This window comes from Phytophthora infestans, genomic scaffold (assembly GCF_000142945.1).
Source record: "Phytophthora infestans T30-4 supercont1.3 genomic scaffold, whole genome shotgun sequence".
NCBI classification, from domain to species: domain Eukaryota; phylum Oomycota; class Peronosporomycetes; order Peronosporales; family Peronosporaceae; genus Phytophthora; species Phytophthora infestans.
Genome location: NW_003303756.1, coordinates 2143478 through 2164538, shown reverse-complemented (window position 1 = coordinate 2164538; position 21061 = coordinate 2143478). Strand labels below are relative to the sequence as shown.

The window sequence follows — 21061 nt, the reverse complement described above, 5'->3', positions numbered from 1 at the left end:
GAGCAAGAGGTCGCGAGCCTGCACCTGCGGGTGGATCGCCGGGCCTCTTCGTCCGATCTGGACGAGGCCTTTCGCATGATCCGACGGATCGAGGCTTTGTTGCCACGTCCGGAGCCGCCTGCGGCACACTCCCAGACGTACGCGTATGGTGCGTACCCGGCGTTCTCAGCGTACCAGGCGTATGGCGCCGGGGTCCGTTCGTATGGAGCCCCTCCGGCGTACGGTCTTGACCGCAGCCTTGCCGTCCCGACCGAGGCTTGGGTGCACGCTCCGACGCCCTCGTCGACGACTGTGACCGGCCCTCGCTTCGAGGAGCTGGGTCAAGGGGGTCTGCGAGTCAGCAACCCCCTGCGGGTTAAAGTACCGCTTAAGACGTCCGACATAGAACGTCGGGTGCGTCGTCATTGACTTTGGAAGGTCGATGGTGTACGACGCACCATGTCTGGCCAGGACTGCAAAAGGTCCGATGAAGCGGTGCTTCAGTTTGTTGCTGCCGACAGAGCTAACAGTGTCTAGAGGTAGGCTCCTCGTGTCTAGCAACACTAAGTCACCAATCTCAAATATACTTAAGTTTCCTCTTCCTTGTTTGTCCGAGTACTCCTTTTGTTTATCTTGGGCCGCTGCCATGGCATCGCGGACCCTGCTGACAATGTTCAGCTTGGTATCCATAAAGGATTCCACCTGCTTCCGCAGCGAAACTGGCCTCACATCCGAGACCTGGATGGAAAGGGCTTTCCGAGCCTCTCCTCCACTTAGAATAGAGGAGTCAGTGTCTCCTCGAAGAGTGAGAGGCACTCTGGGGTGGCGGAAGCCGTTCAAGTAGAACGGCGTGAACCCCGTGGACGCGTGCACCGCGTTGTTGAGCGCAAACTCAACAACTGGAAGCTGCGTCGACCACGTACGTGGCGCTGCCGCGCACACACTGCGCAGAGTGTCCTCGAGCACTCGATTAACGCGCTCTGTTTGGTCGTCTGTCTGCGGATGATCCGCAGTGGACATCTGCAGACGAGTTCCCAGTAAAGGGAACAGCGTTTTCCAAAACGCAGCAGTGAACCGCGGGTCTCGGTCCGAGACAATCGTCTCCGGGAGACCGTGATAGCGGAACACGCCATCAACGAACAACCTTGCGGTTTGTTCGCCCGTTACAGTGACGGGAACTGGAGCAAGATGTACCATCTTGCTCAGCCGACATACGAACACCAAAATTCCGGTGTTGCTGTGTCCGTCGGCGCGAAGCCCAAAGATGAAGTCAAGACTCATCGACTTCCAACAATCAGCCGGTACGGGCAGGCTCTGTAGTGGAGCCGAAGAGTGCCCTGCGGGTTTGACCCGCTGACATGTTTCACATGTCTTGACGTACCGGGTGACCCAGGGTCCACCAGAAGGACCGAGAGACCGACAGAAAGGTCTTCTCGCGGCCCAAGTGGCCGCTGGAGGGCGCGTCATGCGCCTCCGCGAGGTTGTCACACTTCCGATCCTCGTCGTTGGGTACGACCACCCGTGGAGGATCAGTGGGCTCCACCCGGTAATAGAGGAGGCCCTCCTTCAACTCATATCGGTGGAGCCGTGAGCGCTGTCGCGACGAGAGCCAGTCGGACTTCGCGCTCGTTCCAGCCTTAAGGAGCTTGACGATAGGTGCGACAGCCTCATCGTCCCGATACGCCATGCGTATCCGATCATATAGATCCGTTGTCACCCGCGTGATGTGGGCCAACTCATAGTCGGGACGCCGAGAGAGGGCGTCCGCAAGCACGTTAAGCTTGCCCGGCTTGTATTCGACGCGGAAGTTGTATTCCGCGAAGAAAGACAGCCACCTCGCCATCCTTTGGGAGAGGTGAGGCGAGTTAGTCGCTGTCCTCAAGGACGCGTGGTCTGTGTAGATCACAAAGGGCCTAGAGCCCAGAAGGTGAACACGGAACTTCACAAGGGCATATTTCATTGCCAGGAGCTCCTTGTCATGGACAGGGTAGTTCCGCTCGGCGGCTTTGAGCTGCCTGGACTGGAACGAGATGACTCGTTCCTGTCCAGCCGTGTCGGCCTGCAGCAATGCACATCCGATGGCGTAATCGGAGGCATCGCAGACGACGCTAAACGGCTTCGTCTCGTCCGGCAGGGCCAGGACAGGGGCCTCTTGAAGACTGGCCTTGCTGCTGTCAAAAGCATCCTGGTGCTCTTGCTCCCAGCGCCAGTCGACGTCCTTCTGAAGGAGGCTCGACAAGGGCTTAGCGAAGCCCGCGTACCCAGCGCTGTACTTGTGAAGGTAGTTGGCCAAGCCTAACCACTTTCGAAGATCCTTCTGGGATCGGGGCGTCGGTCATGCTGCTATGGCCTTGACCTTGTCTGGGTCAGCCCGAACGCCCACGTTGCTTACGAAGCAACCGAGAGCTTTGATCTCTGGTGACGCGAAAACGCACTTGTCGATGTTGGCGTAGAGCTTGTTCGCTCGCATCACGTCCAACACTCGACGGAGGTGTCCTAGATGCACCTCCATGGCCGTCTTGCCTTCCTCGGCACGGATATGGACGAAAATGTCGTCGAAGTACGTCTGTACGAAGGTACGCAAAGGGCGGAACAATTGCGTCACCAGGCGATTGAACGTCGCCGGGGCGTTAGACAAGCCCTGCGGCATGACGAGCCACTCCCAAAGCATGCCGCTTGGAATGCTTACCGCGGTGAGCGGGATGTCGCTCTCTCGCATCAGGATTTGGTAGTATCCGTCTACCAAATCCAGCGCACTGTACAGTACGCTCCCGGCCATGTTGCTCAGCAACACATCCTTTCGGGATCGGTGTTTGGGCCGGCACCGTTTCGTTGTTCAGCTTGTTATAAGCGTGAACCAGACGCCACTTTCCGTTCGGCTTACGAACGCAGAAAGTCGGCGTCGAGTGCGGGGATTTCGACTCCCGCACCATGCCTGCCTTCGCTTTCGCGGCGAAGAAGGCATCAATGACCTCGCACTGTTCCCGCGGGAGAGGCCATTGCCTCGTGACACAATACTTTGTGCCGGGCACGAGATCAATCTCGTGCCGTACGCCTCGATCCGGTGGGAGTTGGGTCGGTGGGTATTTGTTCACCACGTCCGCGTACTCCGTCACCAAAGGATACACCGGATCCTTGGGGTTCTTGAGAATCTCAGAACCCAAGCGCGCCTGACGCTGCTTGTTCATGTCTTCCAGGACGTTCTCGTCCAAGACAGAGGAGGAGTTCAGCTTCTCCTGAGTGGTCTCAGGTCTCATGAGTACCATCTCAGCAATCTCGCCAGCCTTAAGGTTGGTCAGGAAAGACTCAGCCGTCATTTCCTCGAGGTGCAGTATCTCTGCAACCTCTGGCAACGGTTTCAAGTGGACACCAGATGCCTTGACGGGGAAACCTGTCTCGCCATCGAAGATGTGATAACACTCTTCCACCGGCCTTGTCGGAGGAGCCCGGGCCCTGGAATCCGAGTCGCTTGAAGCGACGTCGATCGGAACGAAGTTCGGATCCGACTTGAGGCGGCGGCGGCGTCTTTGTCGACGGCGTCTGTGACGGGGAGCTTTGCTGCCCACGTCTAGGGATGTCGTCGCTACGACATCCGAGGCACTCGTGGCCTCGTGTGGTACTGTGGTACCCACACAGGAAGCGTGTTCAACGCCTTCCTCTTCAGTTAAGGTCTGGGCGACCGCGTGTGGCACTGTGTAACCCACACAGGAAGCGTGTTCAACGCCTTCCTCCTCAGTTAAGGTCTGGGCGACCGCGTGTGGCACTGTGTTACCCACACAGGAAGCGTATTCGACGTCTTCCTCTTCAGTTATGGTCTGGGCGACCGTGAGTGGAACTCTGTTACCCACTCTGAACACGCTGTTCTCAGTGTTCATGACAGCTGCAGCTGTCTGCGGAACTAAGTTACCCGCCTGTGGACCTAAGTTACCCACTTGGCCAGCGCCTCTTCTGGGCGCGGTCACCATCAAAACATCCTCGGAGTCGTCATATACGTCGACGACTCCCAAGCATCTGCCGGATGCTTTGGTACCCTGACAGCCCTCGCGGGCGCCCCGGGTCCTGACAGAGGTGGGAACATGACTCACCAATGCTCTGTCGGACTGCGCAGGGCGGCTGGCACCGATTGCCTTGCCTCGCCAGTCGATTCAGGGCTCGTGCTTCTCAAGCCAGGGCATGCCCAGGATCATATCATATGGATCCATATCGAGAACAGTGAACTGTTCGAGGCTGTCAAAGTCTTCAAACTTGACAGCCAGATCCACTTGGACGTTGGGGACAGTGACGACCTTCCCGTCGGCCAGTCGCACTGACACCGTCCCGTTGCCCTTGCTTTCTCTCAAAGCATCGGACAACTTGTTGCTGTTACGAGCAACCGTCTGGCGGCGTGCGAAATTCTTCGACGCCCCAGAGTCAATCAAGATTCTAGAGGAATAATCGTATCCCCGTACACATCCGTGTACTACGAGCAGCCCGCCGCTGCTCTTCGCCGATTCGAGAGTGCGAAGACTCTCAGGGGCTAAGTCCCCGTGGTACGCGCCACTTGCGCACCCATCACGACGACTTAGTTCCTCCCCAGTAGGGCGCCCCGCCCCTACTGGTTCCCTGCGTTCCCCTGTCCCCGGGATCCTGGCTTTTGCCAGCGACCCTTGAGGACGGGCTTGGGGAAGGACCGTCTGCGGAGTCTTTCCGCGGGGCAGTCGCGCTTGAAGTGGCCCATCTTCCCTCAGCCGAAGCAGCGGATGTCACGCTGTTCGGCGGACCCGAGTTCCATGGGAACTGGTCCGTTGGGGCTTGTTCGACCGGGAGCCGACAAGGAACTCCCAGGCCACGCTGAGGCCGGCGTACGCGCCTGGCGATGGCTGTACTCTTCTTGAAGAGCCACTTGAATCGCCTCTTCAAGGGTGCTTGCCTGCACCCGGAACAGCTGAGTGCGTGCGGAGCCCACTCGAAGGCCGTCCATGAACACAGTCATCTTGATGTCTTCGCTAAATGGATTTCCCACTAGGGACGCCGTGAGCTCCCGTATCTCTTGCATATACTCGTGCAGCTCGCGCCTTCCTTTATTACACGCGAGGAAGCGCGAACGCTGGCGGTACTCGTAGTTCGCCGGTAGGAACGCGGCTCGGAGCTGTTCGCACAGCTGAGCCCAGGATGTTAAACTTCCAGGGGTTGTTGCTTCCCGAGTGTACACCCAACTCTTAGCACGACCGCTAAGGTTGGAGAGTGCAAAAGCAACACGCAGTTGCTCGGTCGAGATCAGAGCCGCGTCCATCGCGAGCTCTACTTCTCGGACCCAGGAGTGAAGGTTCTCGCCTTCCTTCCCTTCATACGGCTTTACCTTTAGCCGTATTGGCTTCGGGTGAGGCGGGTTTGCTTCCGCCGCCGGAGCCTGCAGGTTCTCCCGCACATGCGCGATGAGGCCCTGCTCGTACGCGTCGAATGCATTGACGCGCTCGAGCTGCTCAGCCGGTGTTGATACCACCAGGCTCTGCAGGGCCTCCATCCCGAAGATGCCTGCCATCTTCCGAACCGACTCGAACTGAGAGTCGTTCATATGGGAGAAGTCGTTCCTATCCATGGCAACGAACTTCGGAGAGGTTCAGGTAGTCTACCCGCGGTGGCGTGGATTAACTACAAGTGCTACCAAGTGTGACGGGGTCACACAGCACCTTGCGCTAGAGGAAGTTATCTTCCGAGAGTATACAAACTCTCAGTGAACGGCAGTTCACAGGTCCCCTCTTTAATTAAAGAGAGCGAAGTGACCTAAATAAGGTAGATTGTAAACTGAGTATATTTATAGGTAGATTAAGTTTGGGTTTAATACAAACTATAAGTTACCTATAGAAATGCAATGTCATTTAACCAATGGTTGGCTTTGAGCGACCTTGGTACCTTGTACCAAATATCCTGGAGTATGACGTGTCATACTCCTGAAGTGTGAAGTGTCACACTTCATGTAACCAGGGTACACTTAGGGCTACGTACTCCGTTACATCTGAAGACAAGAGTGAAGACAGCGGCAGCGATATGTCTGATGCCAACGATGAACCGCATGCCAAAACTACCAAGAACGTCGAAATCGACTCCGACGCTGTGGACTACGTCGAGAGCGACGACGAGCTCAAGCCGCCCTCAGACTCGGACGAAGACTCTGGATCCAGCTCCGATACGTCAATCAAGAGGAAGGACCTCCCGGTAGTTCGACCATTTAACCATCGCGAGGCTCGCCGTGCACGCAAACGCGCCAAGAAAGAGAAGCGCCGGCCTCTTAGCCAGCGCGAACGCCGTCGACAAGAAGCCAAGATCAAAGCCTTCTTGATGAAAAGATGGATAACATGCACGTGCGGCTGGTCAAGAATCTCACGACATCCTACGAGATATTCAACTACATCTGCCAGAAGTACGAGGGAGCAGCCTTTCATGGTGATCCGTACTTCATTCAACACTACTTGATGGAGATCAAGCATGAGGAAGGCTCCGACTTAACTGAGTTCTTTCTCAAGCTTGAGAACGCGATGAAAGCCGCGTCAGAAGCCACCGAATCGGTGATGACCGAGGGACAGAAGTCTATCTACCTGTTCCACTCGATGCCCAAGTCGTGGAAGGACGAATTCCGCATCTGGAAGGACCAGCGGAAGTATATCCCGTATGAAGACCTCAAGCAGAGCATTGAAGGCAAGGTTCGCGATCTTCAAGCTCAAGAGCGCTACACCTTGGCCAAGGGCACACCAGAGTCCTCTACAACCAAGGTTGAGAGAGCTCTAGTGGCTACCGGACCTCCTGTGCCACAAGCCTAAGGCCGTGACAGCGCCAATGTCTGCTCCTACTGCGATCGCCCACGCCACAGCATTCGCCAATGTTGAGGCCTTCAAAACGATTTGCGAGATGGACGAGCTAAAGCTGGGACAGTGCTATCTGCTAACTTCGTCTTCTAGGGTAACTCGAAACGCAATCACCCGCACCAGAACTCGGCAATGGGCGACACGGCAAGAATACCAACAACCGCGACTTCAAGGGCAACAACAGTAGTAACAAGAACAGGCACGGGAATGGCGGCAAACAACGCGGTCAAGATCGCTACAAGGACCGCCCGCTTGAGTCAGACAATGACGAGGAAGATGACGACGACAGTGATTCTGGAAACAACCGCAAGGTAGCTCTTCAAGGACGTCGTGACACCGGTCTCATCGCTGTTGCTACCACAGTCAATCTCCCGTTTAGTCTCACTGCTCAAGCCAAGATAGAACCCGACCCTACCTGGACAATCGACTCTGGCTGCACTCGACACATCACCCATGTGTCTTAGTGGTTTACCGACATCACCTCCAGTGGTGGATCCATTACGGTTTCGGGTAATAACCAAATCCCCATCGAAGGCATTGGACGGGTCGATCTGGAAGTCACTAACGCCAAGGGGACAATGCAGAAGCTTAGCCTTCGTGGCGTCCTGTATGCTCCCCAGCTCCAATTCAGTCTGCTTTCAATTCCAGCAGCTGTGAAGCACGACTTTCGCTTCAACTTTGACCGCAAACAGTGCTCTATGCAAGCTGACCAGCGCTTCAAGATCAAAGCGCTCATGGCTGCCAACACGGATCTGTATCAGCTCCAAGTCAAACCAGCGGCACCTTCAGCGGCTCTTATTGCCTCAGGTAAGCAACGTTCCTTTCTGCTCTTACATAAACGCCTTGGACACCCTAACGTTCGTGTCTTGAATGACCTATCTAGGAGTCAGGCCATACATGGACTCGATGGATCTATACCTCTAGGTCCAAATACAGATTTCTTTTGTGTTGCCTGCACGTTAGCGAAGTCACACCGCTCCCCATTTTACCCTAATAGAGTTGTTAAACGTGCTACATCACCTTTGTCAAAAGTCCATTCAGATATCTGTGGTTCACTACCTGTGCCTAGCCTTACTGGCTGTCGTTACTTCTTGATCTTCATCGATGACTTTTCTCGATTCATGTTCACTTATGCAATTAAGAACCGTAGCGAGTTGTATGGCTGTTACGAAGACTTCAGAAGGAAAGCCCTGAATATTTTCAGACAAGATATATCTGTCATAGAGTACGCGTTCAGTGTTGAAGACAATGAAAACCAGGGTAACTTTAAGATTCAGCGGCTTCAAGCAGACAACGCTAAAGACTACGAGAAGCTTGGCCGCATCATATTTAAAAAGTATGGACCTTACGCCCAGTTTACCAATGCATACACACCTCAGCAAACGGAGTTGCAGAACGCCGCATGCGTACCATTATGGAGCGTGTCCGAGCCCTTCTACTTGACGGCAAGCTACCGAAGCAGTTATGGGCCGAGTGTGTCTGTCACGTGACCACTCTCATCAATATGACTCCTAGCTCCAAGACGGATGGTCGAACCCCGTACGCGCTGTGGCACAACCGTATTCCATCCATGCAGTACATCAAAGTATTCGGGTGTAGCGGATATGTCCACATCACGGAGCAATACCGAGACAAACTCGACGCTAGAGCCCGTTTGTGCATGTATCTTGGTGTGCCTGACCATAAAAAAGGCTACCGTCTGATGGACATCCATACTCATGCAGTTATCTACAGTCGTGATGTAGTCTTTAAAGAGGACGAATTTCCCTCTCTCACAGGCCTGACGTCTACTCCAGAGCCCACACAGTACACGAATCGGCAGAAATCTACCGCTACACTTGCACCTGCACCTCTGCCACCTGCAACCGCTACTACAGTAGCACCGGAGCCTGAATATGTGTCAGAGCCCGTGACCACACCGTCACCCACATCAGGCCCTGCAATGATAACAGCGCCAGGCACAGTGAACCAACGTGTACTGCCCTCACTGAGGGAGGCTGCTGATCGAACAGCCATACATAATTCTTTTCGAGCGGAGACGGACTCTGATCATCCGCATCATTCGACTCCTAAGCGGCCCCGCCTCTCTGTGGAAGCCATTGATATCTCTGAGGAAGCCAACGACGTAACCTTCAACTCTGAGGAAGACATACACGAACAGGAGCAACGTCAGCATTTACTGTACACATTACTTGCTATTCGGTATGTGTCTGAGCCCACTACGTATCGGGGGGCAATGAAGTCCTCCCTAGATAACCAGTGGCGTAAAGCAGCTAAATCGGAAAAAAACAAGTCCCTTATGGACAATCACACTTGGGTGTTGGTATCCCCTCCTAAAGGAAGGAAGATTTTAAGTAGCCGATGGATCTTTGCTGTAAAGTATACCGGCTGGCGAAATCGACCGCTTTAAAGCGCGTCTAGTGATCAAAGGATTCCTTCAGGAATATGGCATCGACTACAACGAGATATCCTCTCCTGTCATCAGGATGGAGGTACTTAGACTACTTCTTACTATTGCAGCTCTTCTCGACTTTGAAGCTCACCAAATGAATGTTAAGACAGCATTCCTGAATGGTTATTTGGAAGAGGAGATCTACATGGCTCAACCGGAAGGTTTCAAAATCCCGGGCAAGGAGCACCTAGTGTGTAAACTTGTTAAGAGCTTATACGGGCTGAAGCAAGCGCCTCGTGTCTGGTATCAAACCTTGACTGCCTTCCTAGAGAGTCTTGGGCTCCTGAAACTTACTAAAGATCGATGTGTCTTTCGACCACAGCTGGTGACATCACCTGTTACATTGCAGTGTACGTCGATGACTCACTGATCATTGCGCCAACACCAGCACTCGTCAATGAGCTGAAATCAGCCTTGAATAAGCGATTTTCCATGTCAGATTTAGGGGAGGTGAACTACTTACTCGGCTGGTCCATTCAACATGACCGTAAGAACCTAACAATATTTATCCACCAGCACAAGTACGCTACGAAGGTCATTGACCGCTTCAGTGACTATATTCCGTACCCTATTGCAACACCAGCAGAATGGAACGCCAAACTCTCCGTAAGCAGCCAGCCTAGCAGTGAGCACGAGAAAGATGCGATGAAATCGATTTCGTATCGCCAAGCCGTAGGCAGTATCATGTACCTAATGGTCGGTACTCGATCTGATATGGCATTCTACATGCGAGAGGTCAGCCAATTTCTAGCGAATCCAGGTATGGATCACAAGAAAGCCGTCATTTGTGGTCTAAAGTACCTATCTGGACGGTCTTCTTTTGAGCGGCTCGACCGATATTACATCGGAAAACCGTGCCGATCAACTGATTGCCTACAGTGACTCTGACTACGCCAACTGCCCCGACTCGAGACGCTCCGTTGGAGGATACGTGACAATGCTAGCTAGCGGTCCTATCTCATGGCTTTCATGAAAGCATTATACTGTAGTTCTTTCTACAACAGAGGCATAATATATCGCGTTATGTCACTGCATGTAAGGGATGATATTCCTTAAACTTCTCCTAAAAAAACTTGGCTTCGCTACAACGCAGGCTAACACTATATACGAGAACAATCAGAGCTGCATCAAAATCTGCTACAACCCCGAACTTCACGGACGATCAAAACATATACACGTACGATACAGTTTTGTACAAGAGAAAGTAGAGCGGCATGAGCTCAACGTCACCTACTGCAGTACGAAAGATATGATAGCTGACATCTTAACTAAAGCTTTAGACAAACACCAGTTCAGAGAGCTAAGGGCCAAGCTCAGAATGCAATCTCTGAAAGCAGAATCCGGTCACTCAGTATAGAAATACACCGATCATACAAGCGCATGAAGCGTGTCTATATTTTGCGTTCTTTTAAGGATTTTTTCCAATGGGTTTTATCTTTTTGTTTGCACAAGGTTTTCCCTCGTTTAGGTTTTCCTGGTCAAGTACCAAATTATCTAGACACACGAGTTCATTTAAAATTATCCATGCATCACAACCTATTTGCTGGGAAAGCTCATTATCAGTTAGGCAAACCCGCTGAAATCCTACTGACTCCTATCATTTACTTCTGCTTGCAGACAATGAACGGACGAACACACGCATAGAAATCAATCCAATCCTCCGCTGACTCAAGAGGCTTACCTTCTTCCAAATCGTAAATAAGCCGGCCATTGCCTTGGACTGTGAGTACGAAAGCATGCCCAACGTTTTGGTGGCTGTAAGCAGCAACAACATAGACACCATTATTGAGCTTGATCTCGTTGAGTACACGGACACCACGCCGACCAGGAACCGCGAAATTATCCAGAGCAATGGCTCTATAAATGAAGTCACGGCCAGAACCACGTAGGCGACGCAAGAAGACGAGAACCACCTTCCACGACGCCCCCTTCGTAAAGTCCTCTCCACGTGAAATCCTCTGGTGCTCCACAAAGTCGTCGATGTCCTTCCTTGTAACAGTATCCGGACGGCCGGTTAATTGCGCTGCACGTTTCAACGCGTGGAAAATGCAGAGTCCTTCCATGTCCGCACCGATAGCATTCTTGCCAAGTTCATCGGGAGGCCAGAATTGAGCGAACGTCTTGACTTTAGAAGCTTTCCACCTGTCTACCAGCTCGATCTCCTTCGGGAATTTATCGGCAAGCAGCTGAGAACGGGGTTCCCATGTCCGCTGATAGTACCGTCGTTTCTTGACGAGAGGATGAATCCACAGCACTTGGTATTATATTCCAATAGCGAGTCACCGCGCCGGTCATTAATCCTAGCAACCTGCCATGTTTCCTTAATTGACACGTAGTTTGCGGTGATAGTCAACTTCGACCGCTCGTAATTCTTGTCGTAAATGCACCAATACATCTCAATGTCGCTGCCACTACAATCATTTGTACATAGTCGGTGTCAGAATATGTCACTTTTGTGGTTTCAGTGTGGCAAATGGAAACATCATTAAATTCCTCTGCTTTAGTGACATAGGCTGGAGTGGTGGCCACGAGTGCTAGAGAAGCCTCCTCTTCATCCTCCAGCGCGGTAAGAACTGACGCAAGCTGCTGTGCTGTCCGTGATACCTGCTTCTTCTTGTTCCTCATAGAAGCGCCCTCTGCAACTGGAAAATACTCTCTGCCCTCCGAAACATCCTCTGCCGATGCTTGAGCCATTGAACCTTCTGGCACAGTGTCACACGCTGGTCGCTCAGTCTCAGAGACTGCTTCATCCTCTGGAACGGCCTGAGGAGCTGTAGTGTTGCGACGTGACCGTCGCAGTGTGCGTGGCGGCAGCTCGAGCAGCAGCTCGAGCCTTCTTTCGAGCGCGCAATCGTTTTGCGGTTGTGTTCTTCTTCTTTCTTTTGTTTATGCGTGGGGAAGCATGCTTCGTAGCAGCAGCAAGTAGAGACGACATGTTGGGCTCCATCCTCGAGTTCCTACCAGGCGTGTCACTTAGCGTCCTCCTTCCCTAGCAGAAACTGCAGGGCAAAGTCAGATCGGCTAGCCTAAGCGACTTCCTTGGAGGCGTTTCAAGGACTGAGGAAAAGTCCTTTAAAGAAAGTTCTACCTCTGTTATAACATAGAATTGTCAGTTTGATAAAATATGTTCAGAGGCAGGGAGGCTGTTGAAGTAGCCTCTAAACAGTTTGATTACCTTGACCTAGTCACTCAAAGATATTATAATGAGATTTAAGGAGGTCCTGTTTAAGTCGGTATGACTGGCTTAAACTATACAAACACTAATGGCTGGTGTACAGCTATTGGTGGCTTCCTAATACTAATAAAGTTCTCACTTCGTCTTTTGACGCCTACAAGCAGGCAAGGAAAAAAATCAATTTGAATCGATTTTTTCGATAATCCTTCATTGCAGTATGCATTGCAGTTGGCTCTTCAGGTGCATTTTGGTATTGCAATTTTGGGGAGGCATGCAATCGGGTATTTTAATTGCAGTATTCAGATTGCAATAATCTAGCGCTAAGTACGAAGTATCTTGAAGTCTACCTTGAAGTTAGATCTTCCTCCGAGGTCTTGTCCGTCCAAATTTTCTAGTTTAAGGTATAGCGTGTGCGGAAGAGATTACTAGTCTACCTGTGGAATAGGTTATTTCTCAAAAGTGCACCAAAAGTTTCATTCCTGAATCCTCTCAGTCGCAGAAGCACAAACACTCCCTTGGTGTACCTCACCAATCTCTACAATGGCCCTCTCAAAAAATAAAGCCAGACGTGACGGAATGCCTGCGTCGATCAAGTACTACTTCGACACTACGTGTCGGTCAAGAATGTCACCGTGGCTTCTGCTCGCGGGATTTCTGACGCTATTCTGCAGGACTATCCGGAGATGAGCCATCACCTTGCACAAGACGCCTCCATTGTGCACGATCCTGCCTTCGAAGCAGCAATAACGAAGGTCCTTAACGACACCACAGGAGATTTGTCAACCAGAGAGAAAGCAGTTTGAAGTTGAAACAGCCCCCCCCCCGTCTAGACGCATTGCACACGGCGAAATGGTCGACTACTACTACCAGATACAAGAGCGCAAGCGCCTGAAAATGACTAAGACAACGGCATATGAGAACCTCAGCTTCATGAAAGGAACATCCGTAGCAGTTGAGAGGTTGTATAGTGCAGCTAAGTACGTGATGACGGACCGCCGATCCCGCCTGACTCCTGGCATGTTCGAAGCCATTATGTTTCTCAAGGTAAACTAGGATTTCTGGAACTCACGTCTTGTTGCCAAAGCGATAAGAAAGTCACACGATGGTGAGCAAGTGTTAATCGCGATTACTTAGTGCAGTTGAGCATTGCAGGTTATTTCGCAGTTTATATTGCAATCTCATCGATACCTGCAGTATAGCATTTTGATTGCAATTTTTTTCCGGCGGATAAACCAATTTATTTTTTCCCTTCCCTGCTTACAAAAAACGTCGTCTTCTTCTCTCTACTTCTTCTCGACCTGTCACGAGCTATACTAATGAACAAATTTTCATCCTTGGTTTTGAGCGGATCGGCGTCCCATCTGTAGTACACCGTGAGATCAGGTGTGGGACTCCATCGAGCCACCGACCTCCGTCAACACGTGCTGGAGGTCATAGATGTCAGCATCATCGTCCAAATCAACGCGGCCCTTCTGGTATGTCTCCCCCGCTCCCAACCACCAGCCGAAACCAAACTCTTACACAACAGCGGCAAATTATTGAATAGCGAGGGGGGGGGGCGAGCAATTTTTACAACCACCACTCACCGCTGTCATGATGATGTGTTTTTTTTTTTTTTTTTCAAGTAGTCATTCCCAATTTAAACAGGATAATCCGTGGAAACTAGCGAATCGATCATCAACGTTTATCGAAGTAAGTCCCATTTTTTTCAATTTTTTCCATCGAAAATATTCATGAAGAATCTTTAACGACCCAGTCATTGAATCGAGTAAAAGGATGATATCATCCTTAATTAACAGTCACCATTAAAACACTAAGGTGTCGCTTACCATCAATCACTCATTTTTATTATTACAGCTGCAGAATGATGGTCAAAGCTACAATTTTCGAGATCGGTTGCCATTATTTTTCTTCTCAATGTCAAGTGATTTGTATGCCGCGTACAAGCGGCAAGAGCGGCAACGACTGAAGCGGAAGCGAGCGAAGCATCCGGGGTTTAATCGAATTACCAGACAGAAAACAGCAGAGTTATATCTCGTGTCTCTCATAAATCAAGTCACTGATGAAAGTGTGGACCTGAGTGTAAGGCTGAAGACGGCAGTGGACATGAGAGATAAGATATCTCACCTGGATGTGAATGCGGTCATGAGACTGATGACAGCTCATCAGGATCTGGTGGTGAAAGTGGCCGATGCACTGCTGCACACGTCCTACGTTCCTTTGCAGCAATTGTTGCTCATGTCGCTGACGACTTTGCTGCGTACTCTGAATTCAAGACGCAGTGAGCACACTGCCATTGTGCGAGAGCAATTTCGCGACAGTATAGGACACTTGGACAAAGTTTTGCTGAGTGCTTTGCCAGTGGACGAAGTTGTCGAAATAATAGACCCGGTACGTGATGATTGGGTGTAGAGAAGAGATCAAAGAAGGATGTGGACATTGGAGATGACGGTCGTGTTGTCGTTGGAGTAGGGAAGAGCGTTGTGGACGCGGAAGCAAGTGAATGCGCTTAATAAAAGTACCGACGTGTGTCGAACGTATACTATACGGAAGTGCTGGATCTCGTCTTGTGGTAAAGACAACTTGGTATGGCGTTGCGTAGTTTTATCAGAGCTAGTTGGCCTGTGGAGTGACTTATGTTTTTGTTATGTCGAGTAGATGCCGATTGCAGTTGACAAATGGCTTGATTTTGGAGGAACGATGTTGACATATTACCACCAGTTACCACAAGAGACCATTCTGTATAACATCCCGTATACTTGCATGGAGACACTCGAGTGCGATGGGGGCAGATATTTAGCATTGATATTTATCAAACAGGTATTCGGACTCCATGGGATCAACCTTGTTATCTTCATGGTGGACCCTATGGTACGCTTTGCATATTTTTCTAATTATTTTTTTTATTGATTCTAAGAAATGTTATTATGCAGGAATTTGACGAGTTGCGACATACTCTGCATTTTATCACACCCGACCACGCTACGAGAGTGTCGACTTCAAGTCCTGGACGGGTACGCAGCATCTAGTGGCAGGATAGTACTTTGGTGTGCTGTATATCCAATCTGACTCAGAATTGTATCTCCACTGTGCAGCGACGACTAGCACAAACCAAGTCGACGGATTCTCAGTCTCACCTCGCGCAACCCTCAAGTCCTTTTGTGCGTAGATTGCTCCAATCGACGCCAACGATATCTCCTATCGAAAGACGCGATAAATCGAAGTTTCAGCAGACAATTTCAGGGGAAATGTCTTCAAAATCGTCGAGTATTCCAGACGGAGATAGAGTGGAGACAGACACACTTCAGCCAAGGGATTGTGAAGAATCGACACAGATCAAAGCACGACGACAGTGTACGAGTGAAGCATCAAATGAAAATGACCATGGTCCCGTTCTCCGAGCTGTAGCCAATTCTAAGCCAGTGCGTCGAGCAATGGCGACAAGAAGCTTTACGCCTCCACACATATCATGGAACCGTAGTGTCTGGAACCGAATTGGCGACTTATTACAGGCCGCTATCAACGGATTGCAACGACATCCTTTTCTAGCACCTGCCACCACCAACGACTTGACAAGAGCCAAAGCACAGTGCCTCAGAGACCTAAGAGAAAGCTTGGGATATGTTGACCCTGAACCTGTTGCAATGATGCGCTTCTCTCACTGTTTGGTGATCGTGATAGCAACTCTAATTATTGTACCTTGGGGGCTGTTGATGATGCAAATGTGCGCTTCGTAACCCCGAGCCGTACAAAATGAAGGACCAAAAGCTCATTTAGGACAAGTGTTAAATAGCACCAGTTTGTTTGGCTTGAACATACCAAAAGTATGTCATTTTTATCCGACGTGTGTGCTCTTGTGTCGTATGTCCTTCAAGCATGAACAGAAATGGATCTTGACGTCGGCTTCACTTCTTTATAAATGACACACAACAACAAAATTATAAGTTATAGGACAAAAAAACGGGTTTTTGCAGAAACCTTTAAATATAATTGCCGACTTTTGAGTGTAAGAGTCCGTATCCAAAGGTGACTCGTCATATTCTAGCGCGTATGCGATCCGCCGTGAAGGATAATGGCGCCACAGATCTCCATACCTTGCAAGAGGAGCTGAAAAAGCTCGGCATCAGTGTCGTCTCTGGTCGTCAGGATACTGTCATCTCAGTCAAGATAAAGGGTCTCGCTGGTCGTGCTCTGATTCGAGGGCTGAAATTGGCTGACCAACTCCTTCAGGAGAAGATCAAACACGCCATCAAAGCGTGCACAGACCCAGCGACCAAACTCTTTATCGACCCGACATTTGGACCGTTTAGTAGTGATCCAGATGGAGCAGCAGCGATGTGCAAAGCTGGAGGAGTTATCCCGTCTAAAGGGGGGTCGCAACATCAAGCAAAAGTCCTTGGACTATTGCAGCGAGGGAAAATCCGCTGGGAACGACCGAGTTATGCTTCAGATAACGAGGAAGACGACAGGTACGGCTATGTTGCATATATGTTGGTTTTTCTTTTATGATTAAATATTATTTTTGAAAAGTCCGCAGGAAGACGAGGATGATATTTACTCCATGTCGTCTAGTGATAATGTATTCGCATCAAATGCAAAGCTGTTCGCTGATGGAGTGTCATCCGGAGACGTGATTCAGGGAAATCTCGGCGATTGCTGGTTTTTGAGTAAGAATCTGATACTTAACAACTTCATGAACTAGTCTTTATTTAAAAAAAAATGTGGCTGTTTATCCAGGTGCATTGAGTGTGGTTGCTACACGGTCGGACTTACTTGAGCAGACATTTTGGCGACGCGATGAGCACAAGTCGAAAGGACTGTTTGTCTGCAAATTCATGAAGGTTGGCGATGCTCTTCTCGATATTGTTTAGAAACCCTTTTAAGCTGTTATTTTCCTGATAGAATTTTGTATGGAACTACGTTCTTATCGACGACCGCTTGCCAGTTTTCGGCTTCACCGACAAGAAGCCAGGCAAACCTTACTTCGCTCGCTGTCGTAATCCGGACGAGCTTTGGTAAAATAGTGACAGATTGTATGTCAATGTTTTTGTTTTAAACAAAGCTAACAATTATGATATAATTTTTGGATGACAGGGTCTCATTGTTAGAGAAGGCTTACGCTAAACTGCATGGAAGCTACGAGGCGCTTATCGGAGGCTTCGTAGACTGCGCTCTGAATGACTTAACCGGCATGTGTGCAGAGCAAATTATCTTGAAAGAAGGGTTTCCTGGGTTTGGTGAGAATCCTTATTCCCCTGCAAAACCGCTACAGAAGCACGGGGATCCGTTCTGGGAGAAAATTTCACGTTATAAGAATTCCGGGACTCTAATGGGGTGCTCCATTCAACCGCCTGTAACCTCCTCGAAAGAGGTCGCAGTAGAATCCAGCGCAGGAAATGGACTATACTTCAAACACGCATACGCGCTCGTGGATGCAGCAGAGATTAAAACAGCGAAAGGAGAAATTGTTCGACTAGTGAAGCTTCGGAATCCATGGGGAATGGGAGAATGGGTAAAACAAATTGAGAATCTCAATTTGTCAATTTGAGATAAAGCAGCGAGTGTATCAAAATCTAATTACTATTTTTTATTGTACTACAGACCGGACCTTGGTCCGATTCAAGTGATGAGCGTGCAGCGAATGAGGACGCTATTGAGAAATTCTTCAAGATAATGAGGCGAAAAGTGGGAGCGAATGCCGATAAGAGGGTGTTTATGACCTTGAACGTTCAAGGGATTGTTGGAGCTGATGAGATTTCCCAAGAAGAAGTGGTCGAGATGAACACAAACGACGGGACTTTCTTTATGTCTTTTGACGCCTGGATGCAGTCCTTTACTCACTTCTTCGCTGGCATCGGTAAGAAAAGTTTTTTTTTATTGGAACTTGTGAGTATTCTAATTCCTCTTTAGATTTTCCAGATTCCTGGCATGGTCGTCGGTCCGAGGGCAGCTGGAATGAAGCTAATTGTGGCGGGAATACCATGAAAAACACGTGGATAAACAACCCTCATTTCGAGCTGGTACTCGAGCAACGAGCTCGAATTTTTGCGTCTTTAAGCCAGGAAGATCCTCGTGGAAGTGCGAACCTCAAGATTGTACCAGTAGGTTTCCACATCTGCTCTCTTAGTCCAGTTGGCAACGACCCCAACAAGTTGGAGATCAGAGAACCCTCGAAGAAACTTGATGCGTATTATCGACTATACAAACCAGTCGATCGAGAGAGCTATCAGTCCGGCAAACGACCAGAACCTTTGCCACCCGCGATTATCCCCGGGACGGCCATCCCGGGAGTTGATGACGACGGCGTTCCACAAGCTGCTTACACGTTTAAACAAGCCGTTTCGGTAGGCTCTGTTGTTTATTATTTCTATTATTCTTCATCGTAATATTGATATTTTATTAGGTGGAAGCTACGATGGAACCGGGCAGGTATTGTATTATTCCCAGCATGTACATGAGAACGGTAAGGCATTTTTTTTTAGCTAAGCCTGTCGACTTAGCTAACTGTTGTATGATCCAGGATAAAGTTACTGGAGATACCAACGTTGGGAATTTCTGGATCTCGGTTTATTCGGATAAAGCTTTATTTCGCTTGGAAGGGGGTGAGAAAATCGTCGAAGAAGAGGAAGGGGAGGAAGACACGTTAAGTACGATCGGATCAAACAGGAATTTGACTGTCGGAGCAGCTATGTTGACCCGACAATTGTCGTCTACCAGCACTAGAAAATCGGATACGATTGTGGCCACTGGAAACGCAAATGCTGCTGAAAAGCGACGGAAATTTGAGAACGAAAAAGAAGAATTATTGCGACAAGCAAAGCGATATGGTATCGGACTCCGTGAATTGAGAGCAGCGTTTGCTAAGACGTCGAGAGTCTCAAAAGCGGAATGTCGACAGAAATTACAGAAATTGGGCTTCAATGTTGCAAGCTGGGATGATGAGAAACTTGGATTACTGTTCGGAGGACTGGACCAAGTGTCAAAAAATGGGATGATTCAAAGTGACCGAATTCTGACGTTATTTACTCCAGATATCCAGGAAGAGAAAATGGCATGTGAACTCCCAGACATGGAAGAAGACGGAGACACTCCGGATAGTATACATCGAGAAGGTGTTCTCGAGATCGAACTACACGGAGTCAGTGGGCTTACAGTTGGTGAAAAACGACAGTCTTTTATGCAACGCAAGGTGGCGATTCCAGCGCCTACGTTCTCAATGGCACATACTTGTATTCGACGAAAAATCGCGATAGAAATACTGGAACGAGATCCATCGATGGCGTGGCATCTTCGCCAGTTTGCAAAGAAATCGACATTGTTAAGTCAGTATACTTTGAAGCAAACCCGCGATGGTTCTATGCGGTCTTCGGTACAGGTTCTTACCCCCGTGACGGCGTTTTACGAGCTGTTGGACAAGGAGTATGCAGCTCGGGTTATGTCTCGTTTGACCGTGCAAGATAAACTCGAGTACGTCGTCCCTGTCGGTCGAATATCCAGCTACTCCAAGCGAGATGGAGCGTCTTCGTTCTACCCTACGGTATCTTCTCGAAGCTCTCCAGTATGGAATCTACCCCCTACACCGTCAAGCGCACTGGAACTACATAAGAGCAACCATATCCGAGATCTCGAAGCTAAGCGATCAACAAAGCTTGCGTTGCTACTTCAGCACAAACAACAAGCACTTGGCGACGTGGAGAAAACCGCCGCTCTACCTCGTTTAATTGGAGGCCGGAAGAGTGGCTCCAGCCATGTCAGGTGTGTCGATTGTGGAGCTCGAGTACGTGTTGGAGGCCGGTCGAAGACTGGCGTGTCCGACGATGTTGACAGCTGTCCGTGCAACGGAGCGAACTGCGTCAATGTGTTTTGCTCGGTCTGCTACTCACTGCTTCCTACTAAAAGCAAGTTGTGTGAAGAGTGCTATCAACACGAAATAGCTTTGGAAGAGAGGTTCGGTGAACAACTTCGAGGCGTGTTGATTGAGAAGGTCGGAGCGTCAGACCAACAACGTTCTCATCTTGAACAAGTCTTTTGTTCTTTCGATGTGGATGAATCCGGCTCATTAAGTCCTCAAGAGTTTGAGAAAATGCTTCAAATGTTGAATATCCAACCTGCACTCACGCAAGCACAGAATGCGTTTCTAATTGAGCAGTTCGACGCGAATGGTGATGGTGAAATCAGTCTAATCGAGTTCAAACACTGGATTCTACGAGATCACGTTTGGGTGGAATCTGCAGAACCGTTAAACCACGAGATCGTTTCTAACCCTGCAGATGTTATGAGTACTGTGATTACTCCTTTATGCGATGAGATCATTGAGTTAGCCTACAACGCGTATACATTCAGCTCGACGATTGAATCGTGGTCCCGTTCGACTAGTAGCACAACGGAATGGCATACTAACACCTCACAAAGTGGGGAAACGGGAGTTCTCATCTTCCAGCGTGTTGTCAAGCTCAGTGTCGCTTCTAGTGGAGACGCGAATGTAGCGGAGAAAGTGTTCGAAAAAGTGGATGATGACGGGAGCGGAAGTATCGATCAGTTCGAATTCGTGGACTTGCTGTTAGCATGGGGATCCACCTCACTCTGAAGAATGCTGTGTTACTTATGAATCGA

General features: G+C 49.8%; 1 protein-coding gene across 1 annotated transcript; it reads left to right on the top strand.

Annotated features, from left to right (window-relative positions):
* Positions 1–16498: 16498 nt before the first annotated feature.
* On the top strand, positions 16499–20631 carry PITG_02442 (cysteine protease family C02, putative; the record flags this gene model as incomplete). The annotated part of the gene is made up of 10 exons (XM_002907322.1): positions 16499–16917; positions 16979–17115; positions 17186–17289; positions 17351–17463; positions 17543–17960; positions 18050–18305; positions 18359–18804; positions 18852–18911; positions 18969–20521; positions 20595–20631. The coding sequence occupies 10 exons, from the start codon at positions 16499–16501 to the stop codon at positions 20629–20631; spliced, it is 3543 nt and encodes a 1180-aa protein (XP_002907368.1).
* Between the last annotated feature and the right edge of the window lie 430 nt (positions 20632–21061).